The sequence below is a fragment of the Sarcophilus harrisii genome, chromosome 2, assembly GCF_902635505.1.
Source record: "Sarcophilus harrisii chromosome 2, mSarHar1.11, whole genome shotgun sequence".
Lineage (NCBI taxonomy): Eukaryota > Metazoa > Chordata > Mammalia > Dasyuromorphia > Dasyuridae > Sarcophilus > Sarcophilus harrisii.
In genome coordinates this window covers 530,480,396-530,507,450 of record NC_045427.1, presented here as the reverse complement: position 1 = coordinate 530,507,450, position 27,055 = coordinate 530,480,396, and the positions used below count along the sequence as shown (strand labels likewise).

The window sequence follows — 27,055 nt, the reverse complement described above, 5'->3', positions numbered from 1 at the left end:
GGAAAGCGATTTGGAATTATGCCCAAAAAGTTATCAAACTGTGCATACTCTTTGATCCAGCAATGTTACTACTGGGCTTACATCCCAAAGAGATACTAAAGAAGGGAAAGGGACCTGTATGTGCCAAAATGTTTGTGGCAGCCCTTTTTGTAGTGGCCAGAAACTGGAAACTGAGTGAATGCCCTTCAGCTGGAGAATGGCGGAATAAATTGTGCTATATGAATGTTATGAAATATTGTTTTTCTGTAAAAAAAAAAAATGACCAGCAGGACGATTTCAGAGAGGCTTAGAGAGACCTACATGAACTGATGCTGAGTGAAATGAGCAGGACCAGGAGATCATTATATATTTCAACAACAATACTATATATGATGATCAATTCTGATGGACGTGGCCATCTTTAACAATGAGATGAAACAAATCAGCTCCAATAGAGCAGTAATGAATTGAACCAGCTACACTCAGCAAAAGAACTCTAGGAGATGACTATGAACCACTACATAGAATTTCATATGTTGTCCGCCTGCATTTTTGATTTCCTTCACAGGTTAATTGTACACTATTTCAAAGTCCGGTTCTTTTTGTACAGCAAAATAACTGTATGGACATGTATACATATATTGTACTAAACATATACTTTAACATATTTAACATGTATTGGTCAACCTGCCATGTGGGGGAGAGGGTGGGGAGAAGAAGGGGAAAAATTGGAACAAAAGGTTTGGCAACTGTCAATGCTGAAAAGTTACCCATGCATATATCTTGTAAATAAAAAGCTATAATAAATAAAAAAAGATAGTTCATTTGCTGAATATTGAAAACTATCTTTATGTGTATTTGAAAAAATAAAATACTATTGAGAAGAAAGGCTCATTTACACACTGCACTTCAAAATCAAATCTAATTCCTATTTTACAGGAGAATAAGTTAAGGTTCTGACAAATTCAGTAACTTGTGACAAGTTTCTAAAGCAACAGGACAGAAGCAGTTCTAGAATCTATTATTTCCTAATTCCAATACCATGTCTAAAAAACTAATCTTTATATTTTCAACAAGGGTTAAAACAAATAAGAAATAATTTTTTATGTTTTACTATAGCAAATAATTATTTTAAATTGAAGCAAATATTTAATGAAATTAGCAATATTTAATACTCTTGAAGAGTTCCTTAAAAGGTGATAACAGCAGTCAGGTACTATTAATAAGTTAAAACAATATAATTTTTTTAATCAATTCTCAATTCTCCTTGTACATTATGTATCTCAAACAAATCTGTAACACTGAGTTCAATATTACTAAGCAGGTCTCTGGTTTTGATTTCCCTTCTTGCCTAAATGTTATTAATGTATTTCTTTTATTTATCCAAGCCAAACTAATTGGGAAAATAGATCACTAAATGGCTATATGCTATGGGGCATAAAGACCTCACACCTCTCCAGATTTCAATTTCCTCATTTGTGATGGGGTACGGGAGGAGTAGGTATTAGACTAGATGATCTCTGAAGTCCCTCCTAATTCTATACTTCAATGAGTCTTTGCAACAAAGATATTATCATACATTTAAAAATCAAAATAAAAATTATTTTTGTTATCTATCCTTATAACATAGCCAACTAAAAACCTGACAGTAGCTATGAATTCTAAATTATTACAACATCTACTTATTGGTACAATATTGATTTGAATGTAGTCTGTGACCCTAAAAATGAGCTATCTTTTGAAGGAAAAAAAGTTTTATATAGCAGATGTGGGAGTAGAGGAGAAAAATGGGTAAATGTGAATTACGTAACAAGTAGAATATCGGATTTAAAATACCTAAACATTTTACACACATTCTAGATAAGTCATCTCTATAATATAAATAAATTAAGGTAAAAATAATAAATCTGTTCCATTTTTTTGATCTGTAAAAACAAAATAGATCACATTTTCTAATAATAAAAAGGTTAATATTAGGGCTTTATCTCTAAAATCTGTGTTCTTTTTAAGAGACAAAGAATCTGCTATATAAATATGTTTAAAGGAAAATTGTTATTCACAATATTCAAGTACAGAAAGAAAGAATTTCTAAAACATAAAAAAGTCATAGAAAACTTACAGAAAAATTTTTTTGCCTTTTTTCCTTCAAGAGTTCACAAGAGAAAATGGAGAAACAAAATGCTACAGGATTAACTTTGATGACGTTTGCAATAAAGTTAGCATTAAATTGCTACCTGAACATTGAAAGATCCTTTTTAGTCAGGGACAAATATTGCTCCAATAGTGCTATTACAAACTTCTTACAGCAGTAACATGGTACATTATAAGCTTGCTTACATGATAAACTCTTTAAGAGGGTCAGGATTCTGCAGCCCTCTTAAACAAATAACTTTCTGTCTTACATTTCCTAGAAGTCAGTTAGCTAAAACTCACATACTGCACAGTATCCACTTACAGTTTTATAAGATCTAACCCTTCCACCTTCCAACCAGGTTATGTTAGCAATCAACTTTTGATACAATACCAAGAATAAAACAGCTTTTTCATTCAATTAATTTTTTTTTTGCATTGTATGCTTGTTTCTTTATTTCTGTTGGATATAGATCCAAATTAATGACTCAAAAAAGTTGTGACAGAATTGTAACCAAGACACTAATAAAATCTTTGGAATTGTAAAGACAAAAAGAAGTACACTGAATTTCACCTAGCTTTACCATTTATTTCTGTCTTTAGCATGAATCACCTAACATTTCTTTTCAATATATCATGTGCTATAAAAGTATACCTCCTTCCCCCTATATCTCTCTCTTAAAAGTCTAGGAACATTTGCTCATCCAGTTTATCTCACTAGCTAATGATTTGGCAAGTCAATTAATATCCCCAAATCTTATTTTCCTCTAATATAAAACAAAAATACTTCTGAAACCTATTTCACAAAGCTGTTGTGTAGAAAGCCCTTTGTAAGCCATAAAACATCACAAAAAAATAACTGCTACTAGATTATGAACTTTCATGGATATAGCTCTTACCTAAATTTTATCTTTCTCCCTCTCATCATTATGCTCTCTACACATACTTTTTTTTTTTAAGCACAGGTGCTTAAAATTGGGAAAATCAAATACCAAAGAATCCTTTTATGTTAGCTCAGTTCATTGTGAGAAAAAGCACTGCCAGAACATGACATAAAATGATGCAAACTGATGTATGCCCCTAACTAAAAAACAAAACCATTTTACTTCCTGTCATCTACAATACAGAAATTGAATTTTTACCAGTTTGGACCAATTTTATTCTCACTTTGATTTTTTTCCCCCGATCAGGCTGATTCACTTTCTTATTCATTCTTGCATCCCAGTCCTTCAAATATGTCTGGCCTAAAATATTGTCTAATATTCAAGAGTACTAAAAAACCCTAAAACAGACTAATGTAGGTGATAGTTTCATTTTTACCCTTAAATAGTATAAGAAAAAGAGAAAACTTTCATGAACAGTAGGAGGTTAGTTCAGATGATCGTTTTCTTTCGATTTTCTGCTTCAAATTATGTTCCAGCAAGCCTTAAATAAGAATACTGAGTTCAAATTGCTCAATGTCCTCTATCTAATTATACTTTCTTTGCCATGGTTTATGTGTTTCTTCATAATGAAAATATTTTTTCATGTAAGCTCTTTGAAGATAAGAATTTTGTCCCTTTTTTTATCTTCTCCTAATGCCCAATGAAAGTTAAGTCAGCATAGTGAATAGAGACCTGGCCCAGAAACCAGTTTGAACTCCAATCAATGTTACTCTGGACAGGATTCTTGACCTCTCAGTGCCACACTTGACTTTCTAAGATTCTAAATTGCATAAAAAATGTCCATCCTTCATTGACAGAAGGAGTTCCTTTTTCTGGGAATCTTCTATACCAAAGAAATCACTAATCCAATCTGCATTCCTATGAATAATGCTAATACTGTGCTCCAACCAGATCAAGAAACAGAAATCTGAGTTACCTTGTTGTGAACCAAAAATGTTCTTAAGTTTTTTGGGAGATGAAGGAACACCAAAATGATAGCTTCAGTGGCCTCTATTCATTTGGATAATAAGTCAGTTTTGAGGTGGTTAAACACAATTCCTATATATTTGTGGTAGAAAGTACAATCTACATCCAGAGAGAGAACTATGGAGAATAAATGTGGATCAAAGCATACCAATTTCACCTTTTGTTTTTGTTTGTTTACTTGATTTCTTCTCTCAAGCTTATTTCCTTTTCATCTGATTTTTCTTGTCCAACATGACAAATATAGAAATATGTTTAGAAAAATTGTACATGTTTAATTTTTGTTTAAGGGAGGAAAAAGGAGAGAAAAGAGGGAGAAAAATTTGGAACACAAGTTTCTGCAAAGATGAATATTGAAAACTATCTTTGCATATATTTGGACAAATAAAAAAGTTATAAAAATTAATCACTCAAATTTTTCCAGTTACTAAGGAAATCATACTTATTTCTATTACCACTTTAAAATCAAGGAAATCTTACATCCATTCTTCAGTACCACAAGCTAAACAAAAGTAAATCAAATGATCAAAATGCTAACCTTCAAAAAATAACTCAATAAAATATGTTGATGTTTGTCACATTTCAGTTTGCATTGTCAAATTGTACTGAATTTTAATTCTTTGAATATATACTACTTAGCAGATCACTGTTTCTCAACCTGTCAAAATTACAGTGTTGTTTGCATATTAAATGAAAATGGTAAACTTTAGTGAACTTTAGTAATAAGTTTTCAAAACATGAACCAATATTTCTTTTCCATAAGATCCCCACTCTCCAGTTAAAAACCAGGAATTCAAGAATGTCTTTCTTGAAAACCAAGGCTTTAAAGGAAAAAAAATCTATCTTGGATAAGAAAAAGACACAAGGAAACAGAGAAACATAGACTTGGAAATTATCAATAGATAATAAAGGTAACAAGAGGGACAAATTGCTAAAAAAAAAAAAAACTGTGAGGTAAAATTTTGGGGAATCACCTTAAGGAACTGGAAAAGTCAGGGAGGAAGCAAAAAAAAAAAAAAAAAGAAAAGAAACATTTAGAGAGAGAGATGAAAAGAATTAGGAGAATGAAGAACTTGAAACCAAGAGAAGAGAAACAAAGAAGTGGATAGACAAATAATATCAAATTTTCCACAAATGTCAGGGAAGACAAAGATAGGATAAAACTATTACACTGTAGGAGCAAGAGCTGAGGTGCAAGAGGCAGAAGAGTAAGCAGGTGGTAAAAGAGCAGAAGTATCATGTACAGATTTCTTTTTAAGGACTCTGAGAGTAAAGAGAAGGGGGGGGGGGGAATAGCTTGGATAGATGGGCCAAAGGAACTCATTTTCAAGACTCGAGGGAATCAAGAATTTTGCCAAGTAGGTGGGAATATAACTATCAAAAAAGGAGAGAAGAATTCAAGATAGATGAGGTGGGATAGAATCAGGTACTGGAAGAATAGGAAAAGATAGGATTCAAGAGCATGAGTAGAGGAATTAGCTTAATTACAGATTAGAAATACCTCTTTCTCTGTGATCCAGAAGTAAAAAAGCAAAAGGTAAAGGATACTTGAGGAGTTTTGAAGACCAGAAAAAAGATAAGTTTGTGGAAACTCCTTTCACATGGCCTAAATCTGAAGGACGAAGCTTCTGAAAAGGAGGATCCAGTAAGAGACATGAAAAATGTGTATTATTAGATAGCAGTGAAGAAGTGAATATATGCTACCACAAATTTGTAATAGGCAAAACTCCCCACTTTGTAATTTTTTTCCAGGAATATTCAACAACCTAGTAAAAGGAAAAAGTCAGATGTTTGGGATTATCATTGGATGAGGATTAGAAGGTTTTAGAGTAATGGAAAACCTAAAAGATGAGGAGTTCTATGGTGAAGACTGATAAACTTCTTAAATTCAGTATAGCACAGTTCCAAGAAATGGTATGATATAAAGTTTAAGCATATCATTGGTAAAGAGAAGACAGTCATGGAAAAGATGGAGAAAAATTTAAGTGAAGATGCTAAAAGGGATGTGAACATAAATACTTAAGTAAACAGTATTATATATTCTGGGCACTATGCCAGGCACTGGGGATATAAAGACAAAAACTAAGCACAATAACAAACTTATATTCTGGGGCATATCATATGCAGAAATAAATTAGTTTTCATGGTTAACATTTATGAATAGTTCTAGAGCACTGAGGTTAAGTGACTTATGCAGAGTCATGGAACAAGTCACATGTCGGAGTACAACTTAAATCTAGGTCTTCCTAACTCATTAAGTCAGCTTCCCTAAAAACAAAATATCTACAAAGTACATGCAATGTAATTATGGAGGACTAAGGGAAAAGAAAACAAACAAGACCTTATGAAACATTTAACTTTATTCTTTAAAAGAGGTAGGGATTTCTAGAGGGTTAAGGGGGAAAAAAAATGAGAAGAACTGGGGGGAAAGGGATTGTCATTCTAGCCAAGACATTAAGATGGGAGATATAATACTATGTAGAGAATAATATAAGTAAGCCAGTTTGCCTAGAATATAGGATGCTATTAGAATATAATGGCTAAGTTCAACAAAGTAGCTGGGAGACCCATGAGGAGGTCCAGTAGACAAAAACAAAAAAGACTGAAAAAGAGTAGAATAAGCTTGGACTTCAGAAGAGGCAAGCCACTGAGGTAGAAGGTTAGGTAGAAAAATGTTTTGGAATTAACCCCTCCTATTGGCCCTGGAAGCTAAGGACAATGGGAGATGGAGTTGGGCTTCAGCTAAAAAGGTTTTGGGGCACCTGGTTTCCCTAGGGAAAGCCAAGTTTCATTTAAAAGTGAGAAGAAACAGTCTAGGAGCACAGTGGAGTAAGAGAATCGATATCACAAAAGCTCCAAAGGGCACCAGGGCACTGACTGCAACAATCCTTCTCCTTATCTCTAATGTGATGCTTCTCATTTGTCTTGGACTTGGAAAACAAATAATCAAGTTCATTATAATTGTATGTATAGTATGGATAAATGGGATTGGCTTATAATTAAAACTGAGTTTCAGTGAATAGACTTTGCAGCATCTATTTTGCCTACTCTGAGGTTCTTTTCTGACTCTGTCTTAGACGTGTTGAGTCATCTCTAACTAGGTCTTATACCAACTCCATAGGAAACATTAAAAATTTAGGCTACTGAAGCAAGTCAGAACATAATCTTCCTGTGTTAGTTTTTTTTTAAAACATTATACTACACTGTAAGTTTTGTTTTTGTTCTTTCCCCAGTGGTATTCCTTACCATAGGAATTATCAGTGATCTTCACCCTTCTTGGAACTAGTATCCTTATAGTCCATGTCACATAGATTAGCCCTTATCCAATTTTCTCATATGAACATGCTTTATTTCCCTAACTAAACTATAAAACCTCAGGAGGGAGGGGCCACATTTTACACTGTCTTTTCCCATAAGACCTGTCACAGGTTGGGGCACACAATTCAGAGGCAATAGATATTTGTTCATTGACTAATTAGAACCCATGCAATCCACTGTGCCTATCTCCAAATATTATTTCAAGCTTAAGAAAACATGTTGCCTTTCATATGGAAAAATGACTTTGATTCCTTTCCAAAACATAAAAAGGACAAAGATGACTTAAAAAAAAGGAAAAGAAGATTAAATTCCTCAAATACTCTTCTACTTACTGATGCTGGGTTCTTTATGATATGATATCATAAAATGAAATGCTATGAATTTAGACCTTACATTAGTTTTTCTTCTAATTGGGGAGCTTGAAAAGACAAATTTCATTTTTAAAATAATTGCATTTTTAAAAAAGAAGTTTTGCCACAAAAAACCCTTATAAAATTATGATGTGTTTAAAAGGTTACTTAGTATAGGTCACCTGTAACTTATAAAGGCAGGTTAGCAACCTATAATGTTTATGACATGGTTTAAAATGAATGTATCACAGGGGAGCTAGAACAAAGAAACTGCCTTTCCTCACTCTCTTAAACCCATACTTCGCCTACTGTCCTAACCAGAAAGATTTCTAAGTATGGAGCTAACTAACTAATACCATGTGGGTGTCATATCCACACCACTGGAGCTGGTCATGCACTATTTATTTAGTTTGGTTAGACACATTGAAACCTGGGGTAAGCTGAGACTCAAGGAGCAGGAAACAAACAAATATCTTGATTGTACAAGTTATTTCATTAAAATTATATGGAATTAATAAAAGAGATTTTTTTTTACAAATATTAAATTAAATAAAAAATTTCGCCAAACAAGATTCTATTTATTCTGTACCAACATTACAGGAAGGAATCTTTAGCAAAAAGAATACTGGATTAGAAGTCAGAATATTAATCCTCATATTTTCTTTTTTCTCATTTTTTTTAAGTCCTTGATGTCTGGCTCCTCTCCTGATCTGACTGCTCTCCCCAAAGTTACCAATGAACTCTCAAATGCCAAAACTGATGGTGTTTGTCTGTCTTGCTCTTCATTTTTTAAAACTGCAGCATGACACTAATCACACTATTCTCCTCTTGTATACATTTCCTTCTTTAGGTTTTCATAAATCTATACTTTCCTAAGTTTTTCTACCTGTCTACCCCCTCCTTCTTAGTTTCCTTTGCTGGATGTAACCCCAAGGCTCTGTCCTGACTTCTACCTCTCTATTCTAACTTGATGACTTAATCAGATTCCACAGGTTTAGTTATCATCTTCAAGTTGATGACTCCCAGATCTATATACTAGATAGAACTAATCTCTCTTGAACTCATTTCATATCACCTAATCTCTAAGTCACCAGGTGCAAAACAATACTTTCACTCATTCTACTTACCTCTCAATGGTCAAATCTCATTTCTAATTATATAATACATCTTACATATATATATTCCTTTCTCTTGATTTAGCAACACTCTCATTCAGATCCTTATCACCTTCACGTGGACTGTTAAAATAGTCTAAATGGTCTTCTAAATTGGTTTCTTGGCCTCCAATGTCTCCATATTCCAATCCTTCCTCTAGAGAGCGACTAAGTGATTTTCTTAAGCATAAGTACAACCATATCACTGCCCTACTCAAATTCCGGTGGTTCTCCATTATTATAGCAACAAATTCATTTTTGCATTTAAAACACTGCAACATCTGGTCAATCAAGTTATCCAGCCTTATTACATATTACTTTATTTTATTCACGCTACTTACAATCCAGTTATACTGCTTTCTTTCCTCATACATCATTCTATGCCTTTGCATTACCTGTCTCTTATGCCCAGAATACTTTTCTTTCTCTCCTCTGCTTTCTAGTTTCTCTAGCTTCTTTCAAGTCTCACTCAAGTGCCACCTTCTCCATAAAACCTTTCCTGATTTCACTCACATATCAGATGATCTTGCATATACCTATATATGTACATATTGCTCCCTCAGCAAGACTATAAATATAAAGCTCAATAACAGAACTATTTCACTTCATTTCAGTAATTATAGCACAATGCTTAGTACATACATAGTATGTGCTTAATAAATATTAATAAATACTTACTGATTGATTTTAACAAAAATTTGAGCCTAAACACCCATGAGTGTACAGGCCACTGCAAAACACAAAGTCCTCGCCCATAGGAAGCATATGATTCATGCAATTAAGACAGCATGACTAAGTAAAATAGAGTTTGACTACTGATATTGCCTTACTACAAATCTAAGAGAAAGTGGAAGGCATGGTTTTCTTATATTACAGAAAAAAAATAAAAAACAAAAACAAACTCCAAAAAAAAAAAAACAAAAAACCCTCAAACAATGCATATCACATCCTCCACTGAGGAAAAAGACTTAAATACTACACCTCAGTTAAAATAAGAACTCTGTAAGTAGCAATTCTTATTAACCAACCTTATTTAACTATAACTTTTTTCCAGATACCTTAAAAATACAATAACATTAAGTGATAAATGATGTCAAGAAATTAATTGTGAAAATACTTCTCTGAGTGCCACATTTCATACTAAAAAGTGAGGGTTTGTCTATTGTCTTTAGTCACCTGAATGCTAGAGAGACTTTCAAACTTACTATACTGCTCCTATTCACCATGTCATCAACTTCTTGACACCCAGGAAGTAACATTGGCATTGCGAGTCAACCCAAACTCAAGAAAAATCTAATTCTGTGATCTCCATTTTCAATCTTCTTGGGCCTATCACCTAACAAAATAACCTTAAAATCACATCAATTCTAAGGGGAACATCGATATTGTATTTTCCTTCCAACCATCTGGAAATGATAGGTAGTCAGTCAATTCTCAGGACAGGTAGCTTTTGAAGAATAATGATTTCTCACTACCTGAGAAATGGGTACTCAAGAGATCTCTACTAGTTTTGGGACCAATTCTTTTGCTATTGCCATAAAGAACATTGAAAACATGAGCTATATGACAAATATGGAAATATTTTAAATGACTGCATGCATATAATCCATGTCAGATTGCTTGATGTCTTAGGGAGAAAGGGAAGGAAGGAGAAAAAAAGAATTCAAAAGCTTACTAAAATGAATCTCGAAAACTATCATGTAATTGTAAAAATAAAATACTATTACAAAAACATAAGCTCTAACCTCCTTATTCTGACATTTATCTAAAAGAAAGGTGGCCACAAATATTCTAGCTTTTAAAGTGTACATTAAAAAAACAGATATGATAACACAACAAAGAAATATATTGACAATACCCCTATACAAGGGTAAATACTTAACCACACAAGAGATTGAGGTAGTTAAAAAAGATAAAATAATTTTATTACACAAAATTTAAAAGCTTTTTTGCATTAGCAATATTAATGCAACTGGGACAAGAAGGGAAACAGATTAGGGAAAATAATTTTATTAAATATTTGTAATAAGAGTTTAATGTCTAAGATAAATAGGTAACTAACAGAAATATTTAAGAACAGAAGCCAATCCTTCCCACCCCAAGACATAAGGAGTCAAAGGATTTGAATAAACTGTTCTTATAGGAATACAAAACTATTAACAATCATATGAAAGAATGTTGCAAGTAACTAATAATAAAATAATAAAACTATTTTCTAATGATTAAAATAATCCATTAATTTCACTTCATACAAAATGTCAGTGTCTGAGGGGTTGTGGAAAAAATAGGCACACTAATGATTGATTGATAAAACTATGAACTGGTCCAATCACTGTGTAAAGCAATTTGGAATTCAGCTAAGAAAATAGCTAAAATGCTTTTAAAATTTTGAATTCAAAGATCTGTTTACTGAGCATATCTTCCAAGGAGGTCAATGACAAAAGGCCCCAAAGGCACCTAGTTACAGCAGCATATTTTCTAGCATTAAAAAGCTCAAAACAAAATACATGTCCATCAATTGGGAAAAGGCTAAAATAGCTATAATAAATGAATAACAGAATATGTGTAAGAAAAAATAAAGATGATGAATACAAAGAAGCATGGGAAGACCTATAAGAATTGATGTAAAGTCAAGTAAGAAGAAACAGAAAAACAATAAGCCCTAAGAAAAAGGACAATGCAAATGGGAAAGAATAGCAACAACACAAACAAAATGTTGAGAAATTATGATCAGTTATTTTCAAAGAAGAAATATCAGAAGATACTTTGATACTTTCCCTAAATTATTTGTAGATATGAAGAAATATATGAAAAAGCCACAATTTCAATCCTAATAAGTTTTGCTAAACTATTTTTCCCATTTAAAAATTCTATATTATAAGAGATTCTCTTGGAAGAGGAGGGAAGGCAAAGAAATTAGAAAATAAAGATGATATAAAAACAAAAATTAGTTTAACATTTTTAATTAAAAAATAAAATTTCATAATGTTACAAATCCTGAGCTTCTACGCATATAATTAAGCATAGAAAATACTTCTGTTTTAATAGGAAGCCAGAAATATAAAATATATAAGACAGCTGCTCTTAACTGCATAAAATCTTCAAAACAGCTGTGTTTTCTCATGGATTCTCTTAGCTATCTTTTATCTTTGAAAATAAGATCTCTTACACATATTTAGTTTAATGCCAATGCAATTTAGGGGGGAAAAGATCAAAGTGTGCACTCTGCTCAAGTCTTGTCTTTACTACATAACTCTTGTGATTTTATAACTTGAAACAAAAACAAAGACTACTCCCTGCAGCACTGGAAATGTTCACATCTCTAAAATTTCAACTGGAAGAAATACTGATTAGAAGAAATTTAAAAGTATGCATTGGCAAGAATGAAATGCTTCTATGATCAACTATTCAGGCAAATTTATCTCAAATGAAAATCAACTGGTTGCTACATACTGTAATACCCCTAATTATATATTGTCCTTGCATATGTTACTACATGGGAGAAAAGTATCTCATTTTTCTAAAAACAGTTCTAGCAAAAAAGTATCTCTGAAATAAAAGTCATCATTTTAGCTTTTTTTTTTTGAAGGAATGAGGAAAACATTCAAGAACAAAGCACCTTTTAATTGATTATTAGAAAATAATTTTCAATTGCTACTTCTTAAATATTTTTTCTATATCAAATATTTTGTTATTGGATCAAAGTTTGCTATATCATGTCATTCCACTCAAAAACTTTCAATGGGACTCCAATGCCTATCAAGTAAAGTCCAAACTTCTTAGTCTTATAATCACTCCTTCTATAGTCTAGCATCAACATTTCCTAGACTTATTCTAATCAATAATCCTTCAAATTACACCACTCATTCTCCAAACATATCCACATGTTTTCTATTTCTGTGTCCTCTCCTGTGTCTAGAATTAATTTTATTTCTTCTAAACACTTTCAATCTCCCTCATCTCAATATAAAAATCTTACTTATTCTGCATGTCCCCAAATCAAAATCCATGCATTGAACTCCATCCTATTTACAAACCTTATCCTCCCATACCTGGAAGGAATCATATCTTCACAGACCTTACCCCCTTTTATTTGTCCCTCATTCTATACTCTCACTTTCCAATCATCTATTTATAAGTATTCATTCTTCCGGGCTAACCTACAAGGCTTCTGAAGACAGGAAATTTGCTTATCTTTGTATTACTCTTTGCCTAGAAGAATGCCCCATATATATAAAATTAGAAAATAATTTTCAATTGCTACTTCTGAATATATATATACATATATATATAATTTTTTAAATGTTTAATTGAATTATAATGACCTCTTGATATGGTCATGACTTTTAGATAAGCCATTCTGAGACTCAGGTTCCTTATCTGTGAAATGCAATAGTCTGAAGACACAAATCTGAAGATCCCTTTCTCATGTTCCACCCATTTGTTAACTATAAGCTGGAAACAATTACAGTGGATTAATTTCTTTTTCAAAATTAAGTAACAAAAACTAAGATCATTATTAAAAATTGAAAGCATTATCCTTCATATTAAGTATAAGAAAAGAAATGTGAAACTTGTTAGAGAGAAAATTTAAACAAATCAGAAACAAAAACATGAAGGGCATATGATAACTCATAAAATAACTTTCAATATGAGAGGGATGTATGAATTTCCCACACTGATTCAATACTAAAAAAGCCAAGAATGCTTATAAATCATTAAATAACTGTGTTCTTACCTCATAAGACCAGACACACTGTACTCCTGCAAATCTCCGGACACAGCGTCCCACCTCCACATCTTCATGGGTTGTATACATTTCTCTCAAGCATTCTCCAATGTGTGGTACCATTCTTCGAAGCACCTCTCTGCTCATGATCACACCAGGACCACCCATGCAGAAATTCTCACCAGGTTCAAGAGCCAATTTTCCCATCTCTTCAGTTGTGCCCAGTCCTGTCTGCCCAAGAAAGAGGGGTTCACTGCTATTCAAACTCCTTAGAAAATTCTCCAGACGATCTCCTTTGATGTAAACATCATCATCAGCTCTCATAAACCATTCATACTTGTCCAAGTAGTGGTCGTGCATGTACTTGAGCATCATAAAGGACTTCTTCTGGGGTGGATAGGAATCGTCCACTCCCTGTAGTGGCACTATGGGAATTGGTATGGATGTGTCTGAACCCTCACTAGAGAAGAATTCAACTTTCCCAGGAATTGTCTTGGACCATGTTCTAGAATCAAAATAAATTCCAGTTAGAGCTCAAATGAGAGAGGAAAATAAACTAATTTTATATTCAATAATCTTTTATACTTCAAATTTCCAGAGTTTGGGGTATCTGCTCATTCTGAAAAATTAGTGTCTTTCATAAGAATGGAAAGCAAATTGCTTTCTCCCTCCATTATTTCTGAGAAGCAACTGATGCCAATGATCAAATCCTGTTACAAAAGATACCATAGGATAAAGGGTGGAATATCAAAATGTTCCCTTCAAACTTAAATTTTATTAAATGATTTAATTAGAAATCAGATTTACAAGTCCCAAAAGATCATTACCCATGGATTTTGGTACCCAGAAGACGTACTACTGTGTATGGAGAAGACTTTCCCTATCTCCAAAAAACTAAGGCCTAAATGTCTCTCTGAATCACTCATTCTCTTTAATCACAAAGTACACAGCTTTGAAAATTATCCAATATGCCCGTCACAACAGCCTATCTCCAGTTTTAAAATACAGGCCCAGAGATTAAGTGATTTGCCCAAGGACACACCACAGAAACAACTGAAACCAGACAAGAAGCAAGAGAGAACAGCACTTGGGAAGGTATATATGACTTTGAATACCACTTCTACCACTTCTACCTGAGGCATCTTGGTCAAGTCACTTAATAGCTCTGCATGTTGGTTTCTTTATCCATAAAAGGTGAGGGTCAGATGAGATGATTTCTGTGGTTCTTTCTAGTTCTAAGGTCCCATGAATCCAGTTATTCTCATTTCTAGTACAATCCTTATCTTCTTATTATACTATGATATTTCTCACTGCTGTCTAGTAAGGACTTTAAGCTTCTAGGAATCAAAAAAGTATCTTAATTCATTATCTTATCTTTCAACTCTAGGACTGTAGCAAAAATGAGTCCCAAGTGCATGTTTTAATTCATTTGGAGTACAAAGTACAACCTTAAAACTTTATTTAAAAGTCTCTCTGCTTTTTGGTTATTTTAGCTATTCCTTTTTATGTAACAGAAGAAACAGAAAGTATGATGTCTGGATTCTGTTTTATGTAACTAATAGTTTGAGGAAAATAAGTTCCCTGAGATAATTCATTATCTTATCTTTTAACTCTAGGATTGTGGGAAAAACAAATCCCAAATGCATGTTTTAATTAATTTGGAATACCAAAAATGTTAAAACTGTTTAAAAGCCTCTCTGGGGTTTTTTTTTTAATTATTATTTTAGTCATTCCTTTTTATACAACAAGAAAAAGTATGATGACTGTATTTCTGTCCTTTGTAATTACTAGTCTGAGAAAAATAAGTTCCCTGAGGCCAGGAATTACACTATTTTCCACTCATATTCCCAGGGCTTAGCACTCATTAACCACACAGAATAGGCATGAAATTACTATTAGCCAAACTGAATATAAATGAGTTTCTCAAACTTCCTGAAGAATAAAAATCGTTTGCAACTAAGAAGTCTTAGTTGCTCAAAAAAGGTATAAATTTGTTGTGGAACAAAATTTTGAGGTTCTGTAGGTTAAATAAACTATTTCTGGAGACTTGTCGATTTCTGGACTTAGGAGAATTACTTTTTAAATAATAGTTAAATGGTGCAAAAAAATTAAGGAGGCAAAATCTAATATGATAAAATAAAGCATTCTGACCATTGAGCAAACTCATCTCATGACTTTGTCTTAAAGAACAGCTTATAACTCCAATACTGCTTAGGCAACAGGCTAGAAGACATTTCAAAGGTGTTGTGTCCTAATATGTGTTCTTCAAGACTAATGATATAGAAAAAAACTGAGCAAGTTTAGCAAGGCAAGCTATGCATTGCATCTAATTGCATCCAATAAAACAAAGGAAGAAAAGTATGAAGAACAAGAAGACAAATTCTGCTATTTCAAAAGCTTTCATTACTAACAAATTTATCTATTTAAAAGACCAGATCAGGTATGCAATATAATATTTACTCATCAGATTACCTAAATCCATCAAAATCTTATGCTGTAAAACTTGAACTAATTCTATCACTTTGACCATCTCATCAATTGAGTCTTTCACTATCAATCCATGAAGTCTCTCATCTATTGCTCTTATTGCTTTCAAATTCAATTCAACAAATATTTATGGAATGCCTCTAATATGTAAGGAATTATGCTTTTAAGAAGATATAATTTTTCCAATTCACTTACCACTTTAATTTTTTTCCCCTTTTTACAATTTGGGACCCTATGTCACATTTATATTTTCCTCTTTCTTACTAAATAATGTTGCAGAACCCATGGCAAAAGTTAGCAGACTATATAATGTAACTTGATTGTGCTCAGTGACCTTTTAAGTCTGACTGGGCAAAAGAGAAAAAGTGTCAATGTTTATTATTCACATGTTACCCTACCTCTTTATTCCATTAGTACTCTTTAAATTTAAGGACAAAAAATTAATCTCATTTCATATTTAAGGCAGTTTATTTAATCTAAAAATTGCGTTAATTAAAGATAGGTAAGGGCAGGAAGAAAAACTAGCTAAGGATGAAAATTTAAGTATCTCAGATCAAACTTCAAATATAAATCTTTCACTTATGTACACCTAGCAAAATGCCCTAAATAATAATTATTAACTATTATAATTAATAAATTATACTGACAGTTGCATTTTCAATTGTTTTTGGAATTTTTATTTTATATTTAATCTTTGAATGAAAATACTGATTTGTTATCTCATTGCAAGAATTTACTTCCCTTCCAAATGTTCTCTTAAGACATAGAAATACAAATCAATAAGAGTTGTATTACATTGTATTATTATACAAGAATAATTATTTCATGCATAAAGTTTTTGGGTTTTTTTGGCTACAGAACAAACTAACATCTATGACACTTTTGAAGTGTTTTTGAGTTTAGTGTTACAGGGCTCTATGGCTTTTAGAGTTAGAAAAAATATTTTAACAAGATATAAAACCATAATAAATAGCATCACAAAAAGATATACTAAAAGAGAGGAAGTTTTCCTCAAACTGAAACACATAGAATATCTATAGCATTCCAAGTATAAATAGGTCACCTGGTTTTTCTAGTACTTACTGGAAAAGTCGTAATGACTGAGCAAGTATAATATTGTCAATTTAAAAGAATTAACTAACCAATAATTTTTCTGTTATCATACATTATAAGATTGATTAAATTAGCAATTAAATAATATATTTTGCTGTATTTTCTATTTTAAATAAAGTTTTTAAATTTTTATTTGTCTTACATTCTCTAAAGAAGAATTGAAAAAGATGACAACTCAATTCATTAAATTCCCTCTTCAACTTGCCATTTATTCCTGTCCCTTCTCATTTCCATGCATTTCTCCAGACCTCTTTACACCTACCCCTCTAAATTCTTCTATTCTTCAACTTAGGTGCTCTACTTCCTAATAGGAAAGTTTACTTTTCCAAGTCCTCCTCTCTTCCTCAAGTTTTCCTAAAGCATCTTGAATCTTTCCTTTGCCTATATCACATTGTATTTTGTATTATATTTATCTGTATATACATCACTAATAATGTCAACTCTTTGAGGGAAAGATTGTGTTATTTTTCATCTTTGTGTCTTCAGAATATAGTACTGTGTCTGGAAACATAATTATGTCTTTATATGTTTGAATGAGTAGTCCAAGGTCTGGGAAAAGATACAGGCCCCTTTATGTTGAGGTTACTGGCCCTCTCAGCAATACTCCCTATACAAATCCTGTTTGCTGGCAGCCCAACAACTAACAAACAGCAGTATATCCTTAGTGGAACAACTAAAAGGGCTGTGGGGAAATAGTGATAAAGTCCTCAAACTTGAGTCTCAATATGTTATTACAAGCTTTCCTGTTCATAGCACTTTTAGAAAACAAATTCTGAGAATCTCTATTACTAAGAGCAACTGTTTTCATTGTTGTTAAAAGAAAAAAAAAGCTGGCTATTAGGTTGTTAATGGGGGTTAATTGTGAGATATCATAGCTTAAATAAGAAAAGTCCTTTTATATTTCCTCTCCTTCAATGATCATATAGCAAGAACTTTTTTTTTCCAAGAGTATATTTTTATACTTTAAGATTTTTCCCTTTGAAAGGTGAAGTCCATTCACTGATTGTGATTTATGTATTAAAACAACAACAACAACAACAACCACCACCACCACCAGTCATCTGGCATACACAAACTTCTCTAAAGTTGAAATCTAAGCAAGTTTTACTGAATCATTTCTGCTTGGATCCAAACACATCTGTAATGCTTACTAAATAAAAAGATTCTACCAGTAGGTTTTTTTTTATTCCCAGCAATTTTTAATAAACACTCATATTACATAAAACATACCTCTATCAGAAAAAATGTTTGAAAATAAAAGCTTTCTTTGTTTTGACCAATTATTTAAACAGGCTATGCAGATGAGAAATTAGAATTTTATCTTCAAAACAAAAATATATATACATATATGAGAAAATGTACAATAATCACACCAATTCAACCAATTTCAACTTTTTTTCTCCCCATACCTTTTTCTACTCATACCGCAATCACCCTTATTCAGTGACTTCATCACCTCTTACCTGGTTTTGTGCAACAACCTAATCTGTTTTCCTGAATCCTTTCTCTCTCCTTTCCACTCAAGCCTTCATTAAGCAGCCAAAGTGACATTGCTAAAGCACAAGTTGGAAAATGTCACTTCTTAGCTCTAAATGGTGTTACTCATTAATGCCTTTGAGGAGAGGGAGTCCTAGGTTTTTTGACGTTTCATTAACTCCTGGTGAAGTCTATGGACCTCTTTACAGAATAATGTTTTAAAATATATAAGATACATAGGTTTACAAAAAAAACTGATTATATTTAAACACAGTTATCAAAATATCTAGAAAAAACAAGCTCAAGGATCCCAGGTTAAGAATCCCTTGCTCTAGAATAAAATACGAATTCCTCATCTAGTATTTTAAAGCCTTTTACAATCTGACTCTATTCTACCTTTCCAGGCTTACTTTCAAGCACTCATGCCTACTGGCTGCCATTCTGTGATACTGCATTTCATCTTTTCTATATCTTTGCAAGGACTATATTCCATTCCTGGAATGTTCTCCTTCATCTCCATCTCTTAAATTATCTCCATCCAACTTTATAAAATCTTCCAAAGTTCATCTCAAGTACCTTTCCTAATCCTTTATGTTCATTAGAATATTGCCTCTCACCCAACCCTGTAAAATCATATTTACCTTGAAAGTATTTTGTATTTACTTATCTATGCATAAGTTGTTTTCCACTAGAGGTGTATAAACTCCTAGAAGGAAAGAACTGGTTTTTGTATTTTTAAGAGCAATGTCTAATGAGAATGGCTACTTAAACACGTTTGTTGAAGTGAAACTCTAGAAAAGATGTTAACAAGCAGAAAAGAGGGGGGGAAAGCCCAGACTAGCTTCCCTTTTTTTCTTCTATTAAATAACCCATAATTGATAATCAACATTTGACATATGATATAACAATCTCTGTATCCAAATTTAAAAAAAAAAAAGCTATATCCCAGCTTATGAAGTGTATTTTCCTGATGTCTTTTATATTTAATTTTTATATCTTTTTTCAACTTATTATAGGGTATGATGTCATCAATAGGTCAAAACCTAAGTTCTGCCAAACTGTTTTTCTATTTTCCTTAGTCATTCTTAACAAGAGAAAAACAAAAACTCTTATCTCCTTTATTTGCATTCTTTAGTTTATCCACATTGCATTCTGTTAATTTCAGTTGGTAAATTAAGTGATGGACAAATAAGGATTTCTGATCAACCTTTGCCAGAAAAATTACTCTGGCCAAGTCATAAACTTCACAATGTGTTTTATAATCTAAGACCCAAACATGTTAACTTAGAAAATATATATCCTTCAAATATAAAATGAAAATACAGTACACCTATAGATGAGGAAACTAAACTTTCGTGAAGCCTAAATGTTATGCCCAAACTCTTTCAATAATAGATAACAAAACTGAGAGAGATTCCAGACTTTTGATATTATACTGCAACAGTCTCCCAGTGATTATACAGTACTGCAATACAGAAGGGCCTCAGTGGGGCACACAGGGCTATTGACCCCAGGCTACTAAATTCAAAAATTTAAGTTTATTCACTTGCTGACAGTTTATGGATTACTGTTGCCTGTAACAGTTCCCTCTTCTAATTTACTTCTTTTGACTTGAAAACCAGGTAACTAAATTTGCTAGAATTATTTATAAAGCAGGAGCACCTCCTGCTTTTATTGTATTGACTTTGTGAGATCTGTTCTGGCTGTTTCAGTCTTCATTGGGTTTTTCTGTTTGTTTTCTGCATCACTGATAAAGAAAGGAGTATGCTACAGTTTAAAAAAAAAACATAATTCATACTGGATTTTTTGTCAGAGATTCCCATCTCTGTACTCACTGTGAGTGAAAAAAATCCAAACCACTTCTTGAGGTCCTAGTCTCTTCATCTCTAAATGAGGAGACGGAACATGGTGATTTCCAAATTTCCTTCAATCCTAGATCCTAAAATCCTATTATACAAGTATATAGTAACTGTATCTAGTAATAGTGTCACTACACACAGTAATTTATACAAATATAGTTTCATGTACACATTCAGGTTCACTAACCAAGTACTATCTTTGCTACAACAAAAGAGTTAAGCCTAAATTTGCAACAAAATGACTCCATTACTTCATTTAAAGAATGAACCTTAGCTTTCAGCTTAGAAATAGTCATACTCTAACTCTTAAGGCATATGTGAATATAATTACCTTCTGTTTGGTATTCAAAGTTCATCATACTTTAGGCCTTTTTCTCTAACCCAAATTCTACCTCTCCAGTCCTTACACTTTACTCCCTTCCATGCACTCTTCCATCAAGTGACATTGGTCTCCCTGCTGTTCTCTGAATAAGATTCTCCATAGCTAAGTTTCAGGTATGTTCTCTGGCTATGCCCCCATGCCTGCAAATGCTGTCCCATCTCATCTCCATTTCCTGCCTTCCTCAAAGTTCCAACTAAAATTTCAAGCTTTTCACAACCCTTCTAATTTTTAGCACTTTCCCTCTGTCAATTATTTCCCATTTATCCTGTATAATTTATTTGTGCTTATTTGTTTGTTTGTTATCTCCCCCATAAGATTGTAAGTTCCTTGAGAACAAGGCCTCTTTTTTGACTTTCTTTGTAACCCCAATGCTCAGCACATTAACTGGCACATAGAATGTACTTGATAAATGTTTATTAACTGACTAGCTAGCCTGTAACTGACAAATCCAAGTCAAGCTCATTTTCTCAAATTAAAAATTATCTGGTTGAATGACAATCCCCAATAAGTCAAAACCATCTTTAGATTAGTGGAATGATCTGCTGTATGGTGCCAAAACTCAACCAATGAGAAAAGTTCACTTCACAAGTCCCCTGAATCCTAATGTTTCCTCAATAGATGAGATAAGGGGCAAGTTACAGAAAATATTCATTGTTTTGTTTTAAAAGAACCAAGGAAAGTGAGTAGCATGAGAAGGAAGGAAAGGGTAGTGGTATCACCACAAAAAGAGTAAGAAAGAGTCTTAAAGCTAAATGATTGATCTTTCTACCTTTCTGAAAATATTCCAACAAGTATTCATTAGAGGAAATGGAAGAAAAAGTATTAGGGTCAACATTAACACCCCAAAATCAAGGACATTTAGAAGTGAATAATAAGCCAACGTCAAGAATATGGGAAATATGACAACCTAAACTCTAGGAAAATAGTAACCACACTGATCAGTCTTCAAAATAATACTGCATTTGTTGCATCACATAATTGATAAACTAATCACCTAGCAATCCGATATTCTGGATATGATAGCCATATTTTTAAAAGATTGTTACCAAAAATAAATGAAGAATTTATACAATGGTTTTCTTTTGAATATACAATATTTTTTCAACCATCTCAAATAACTGATGTTTATGTGTCACTTTAAAGTATGTAAAGCAATTTAAATACGTTATCTCATTTAAGATTCACAACATTACTATGAAACAGATAGCACAGGTATTATAACTCTCATTTTATAAATGAAAAAGCTAGCGAGGCATTGTGGGCCCGTGGTCAGAAAGACCAGAGTTCAAATCTTGTCTCGTATATTGCTTAGTGTGTCATCATGGACAAGTCACAAACTCTGTCTGTCTTAAGTTTCCTGAGCTGGAAAATAGGGATAACAAAAACACCTATCACCCAGGGTTGTTGGTAAGGATCAAATGAAATATTTGTAAAGCACTACTTAGCATACTTGTGACACACAGTCAATGCTTAATAAATGCTTGTTTCTTTCCTTCCTTCTTTTTTTGGGCACAAAGAGTGACTTGCCAATGGCCATACAGTTATTGTCCAGAGGCAGGATTTGAACATAAATCTTCCTGGTTCTAAGTCTAGCACTATAACATGCTGGAAATCTCATGAATTTTTATGATGGAGATGCTCCAAGAAAATTTAAGTGACTCACATAAGGTAATAAGGAATCAATTTACTAAGAAAACAATCGTTCTTCTGATGCACAAACCAATCTACTATCCACCAAACTCCACTTACAAGGAATTTTCTTTGGCTTGCCAGTCAGTAACCCTACATGTTAAATCTGAGCTTTGAATGTATGTAACATAATGGAAACTTGAAAATTAAATGCATATATGTAAAATCAGATCAGTATTGATAGCGACTGATTCCCCACTAACACTCTTCTTGCCTTCTGGTATATTCAGTCACAGACTCCTTTTTGATTTTAACTACTATTTTGCAGGGTTGAGGGGAACAAGATGGGGAAGAGGAGGTAATGGGGAAATGGAGACTGGGGATAATAATGACTCAGGCATGATCTAGGATACAAACCAGACATTTACAATAGGACATGGATCCAAACTCAACTTTCTCACATTCTGGAAAAATTTTTCCCAATGGATTAGTACTGTGGTGGTATAAGTAAGAAAATTGACTTTCCTGACATATGTCTTGAAATCTTTCACATATACCCATAAAAGATTCAATTTTTGAAATTTTAAAGACTCAATTCCAGGAAAATAGACCTATTATCTTTCCACCATCTCCTATTATCTTTCCACCATCTAATTCATGGTAAAATTTCAGTTTTAGTTTCAGCCATAATTTAACTGTCTGCCATCATTCCAGAAATTCTATTTATAAAGCCTACTGCTCATCCTAAACATGAACACTTCTATTTTTCTAAGTAACATCGATACTGCAATAATTATTCTTAACTTTACTAATACAAATTCTTTCATTAAGTACATAGATATTATGCCCTCCTCAAACACACCCAGTAAAAAAGAAAAAAAGGTCTAAAATTTAAAAAAATACATAATGCCGGAATATTTTTTGAAAACCATTACTTCTTAAAAAAATTTTTGTTACTAAAAATATAGTACCCTTAAAGACACATAAGATTCCTATTCTATTATAGAATTACAATAGATTTCTGCCTGCTCTTCCATTTATGGGAGTCCAATTACAATAATCAAAATTAACCTTGATTTATTAGGATAGCTATCTTAACCATCAACAAAGACACTTTTCTTTTGTCTGTTAAATGCCAGAAAGTTTTAAGTGCTTCAGAAAATAGCAGCTGTTTGGACAAATTCAGTTTGGAGTGGCAGAATTCCTGGTAGGCATCCTTCAATTTTTAAGAGTCGAATGCTCATTCCATAAGGGTTCTCAAAGTCTAAATCAGGAATATTGTGTGTGTGTGTGTGTGTGTGTGTGTGTGAGAGAGAGAGAGAGAGAGAGAGAGAGAGAGGGAGAGAGAGAGAGAGAGAGAAACAGAGACAGACAGACAGACATTCTCCGAATAATGCATTAAAATATTTTAAGGGAATGCTAAATTTCAGTTAGAGATTAGTGAAAATAGAGATGAAAATATTTTCCTTTTTCAAATTCACAGATCCCATAGAAAACCTATCCAAGGAGCAGAATGGGTCATGGACCTCAGGTTAAGAACTCCTGGCCTAAATGAAAAAATGCACGTATCTTTGTGTGCTTGTGGAAATCCAAGGAAGGTATGTATCCAGATAAGCACAGTTGGAACCCCTCTAGCTTTGTCAAGAAGGGGGTTACAGCTGCAGGGAAGTATCTCATGCTCTGTGTCATCTGCAGAGGCCCTCTCCCGCCCCCGAGACGAGAGAAAGACCCCAGTTCTCCCCCAGGCTTAGCCAGCCCTGTCTAACAGAGAAGCAGGCTCGGAAGGAACTTCCCCGCCCTCCCGAGTCGCTAGGCTGAGGAATGAAGATGAAGTCAGATGTGCCCCGAGGACCTGCCTGGGATGCGGAGCCTAGCAGGCAACACTCACTTGTAGGCGGCCACGGCTCGGTTCTCCAGGTACTTCTGGGCTGTCATGACTCCCACGAAAAGAAAGTTCTTGGCCCGGGGTAGGTCGTCGGGGTGGCCGCCAGCGGCCAGCTCCGGAGGCCAGAGCAGCGAGCTGCGGGAGTCCTCGCGCCCCCCGCCGAGCGACAGCACCGGGGGCTGCTGCTGCTGCTGCTGCGACGGCAGGTCCTGCAGCTGCTGCGGCAGACGGCAGCCCTCCGGGCTGGCTTTGCGCCGGTGACCCGCTTTCTTCAGCTCCGAAGCGCGGGGCAGGATCAGCCGTGACGCCAGGATGAAGCCCAGGATGAGCCCTAGCAACACACTGAGCCAGGAGCGGCGGCTTCTGCCAGCCATTCCCCAACTGCCCGCCGGCCCCACAGCCTCCCTCACCCCCTGAAAAACAGCCACCTCCCCCGAGGGCAGCCTCCTCCGAGTCGGCCCGACCCCACTGCGCTCCGCGGCTCCAGCCGGGGGCTCGCCCGCTGCACTCCCTCGTCCACTCTCTTCACCGGCCGGCGGGAGAGAGCTGGCCCGTCACGATGCCCCGGTCTGGGGAGGCCACCCTGTCTGTCCTAGCGGCCCCGGGCCGGGGACAGGCAGCGCGGCCGCGCCTGCGGCAGGCCCCGCATACCCATGGCTCCTCGGGGTCCTTCTAATCCGCCCGCAGGCCCCTAGCTCGCCCCGCGAGCACCGGCGCTTTGTTCTGCCCGGGCCCCCCCTCCCACCCCCGCCGCGGTCCTGCGCCTTTAAGAAGGGACCATGCCCGGCGCGCGGCGGCGCTGGAGAAGGAGGAGGAGGAGGAGGAGGGAGAGGAGACGGCAAAGGGACCAGAGAGCGGCAACGAGGGCTCCCGCTCGGCGGCTCGGGGCCGGTGCAGCAGCGTGGATCTCCCCTCCCTGCTTCTCCCCTGCCCCGCGGGCTGGCTGGGCTCCTCTAGGCTAGCGCTACCCCTGCCCTCGTAGTCGCCGGCGGCGCCGCCGCTGCTGCTGTACATCCTCCGGCTCAGCTCGCCATTGCAACAGGAGCCCCTCACGTCACGCACAGCGCGTTATGAAGCGGCTGCCGCGGCAGTGGTCCCGTGGCCTCGCTCGGGATCCGTCCTCGCTGCCCCATTGGCGCAAAAGTGAATGGGGGGCGGTTCACGTGGCCAAAGTTTGGCCAAAAATAAAAAAATAAAAAGACTGAGAGAGAAAAGAACCCTCCCTTGCCGAGTCCCCTCCTTCTTCCTCCTTCCTTCTGCTCCCTCCCTCTTCCTCCTCCCGGCTAACATCCCCCCATCCCCGGCGCGCGCAGCCCTGGTCCCCAGCTCCGCTGCACCCCGGGCGAAAAGAGGTGGCTAGCCGGCCCCGGGGCCCAGAGTGAGGAGTGGGGAAGCGACTAACGGTCTTGGGCCTGGAGGCGCGCTGGGCGGGAATTCAGCCCCGGGGGCAGGGCCCTCCCCTCCGTCCAGCCCCCGGCGCCCGTTATCCGCCGGGCCTGGGAGCGAGCCGAGCCGCCGCTCAGCCAGGGCGTGCCGTCGCCGCCGGTGCCCCTTCGCGCCACACCCGCGCCCCGTCTAACCGCCGCGGCCTCGCCTCCCCAGAAACCTGACGTGGAAAAGGAAAGGGAGGGGTCTGGCCCCAGCCCGCCGGGGGGTGGGGGGAGGCCTGGCCACGCTGGGCCCCCCGCCCCTTCTCGCGGCCCCACCGACTAAGGAACTGCCCACGTCTGCACTGGTCGGGTTCGGGTCTACGTCAGCCCTAGTGCTGCTACCTGCGGGGCGAAAGCGGCCCGCGTCGTCCCCGAGGCCGGGCAGAAAGGCTTCTGCCAGGCTCGGGGAGCTAGGACGGGCTCGTGCGCGTGTAGGTGGGGACGGCAAGAGAAGGGAAAATGGAAATGGGACTTGGTGCTAATGCTGGATGCACAGGCTACTTAACATTCTTTTTCTTTCTCCCCACCCCCTTTTCTTTTAAACGTCCTTTTTCAAAATTTCTGTATCTTCATTCTCCTCCTGGGCCTGTTACTCTGCTGGCACCTGCTTGATTGGGGGGCTGGGGGAGGGGGCTTCCTCCGGTGACTTGCTTTTTTGTACATGGGGGGTTGCAAATTGTGCTCACCCTAATCTCTCTAAGACTGGACCTAAGGCAAAAATTAGGAAGAGGTAGGAGGAACATCCTCAATCTCACATTTAAATGCATTCTCTCGAGCTGTCTGTTTGACAAATTATGGCTTTTATCACTTTACTTATCACCTTTTAAATCGAACATTTTTCTTGATCTTATTTTCTCATCCCACAGCCCCCATTAAAAATCTTTGTGCAAAGAAAGTACCAGAAACTCTGCTAGGACTGAGAAGCATTATGTATATCCCCTCCCAGCATTTTGTTTTTCAGGGCTTTGTAGGAGGTTTTTTTTTTTTTTTGTTTTGTTTTTTTTTTTTTTGTTTTTTTGTGGGCAGAGGGAGTTGATGGTGGGGTTGTTTTTCTTACATTTTCTTTGCGGGAAAAAACCAAGAAAAGACATCCAAATAAAATTTCTGAAGATTGCTTGCCTGAGTCATGCAATGAAATGAAAGTGGGGTGGAGCTTTCTTGACACCTGTCAAATCATTCAGCATTATCTAACCTACTCTACCATCTGTCCTCAGTGAAATCACAAAC

The 27,055-nt window shown here is 35.9% G+C and overlaps 1 protein-coding gene across 1 annotated transcript in view; it reads right to left on the bottom strand.

Moving 5' to 3' along the window:
* The window catches only part of CHSY1 (chondroitin sulfate synthase 1), an 82,124-nt gene extending 57,337 nt beyond the window's left edge, over window positions 1-24,787 (bottom strand). Inside the window, exons 1-2 of the mRNA XM_003755597.4 lie at window positions 24,402-24,787; window positions 13,577-14,072 (exon numbers count right to left, since the gene is read on the bottom strand). Of these exons, the coding sequence (XP_003755645.2) occupies window positions 13,577-14,072; window positions 24,402-24,772 (867 nt within the window). The 5' untranslated portion in view covers window positions 24,773-24,787. The remainder of the gene's footprint in view (window positions 1-13,576; window positions 14,073-24,401) is intronic.
* Between the last annotated feature and the right edge of the window lie 2,268 nt (window positions 24,788-27,055).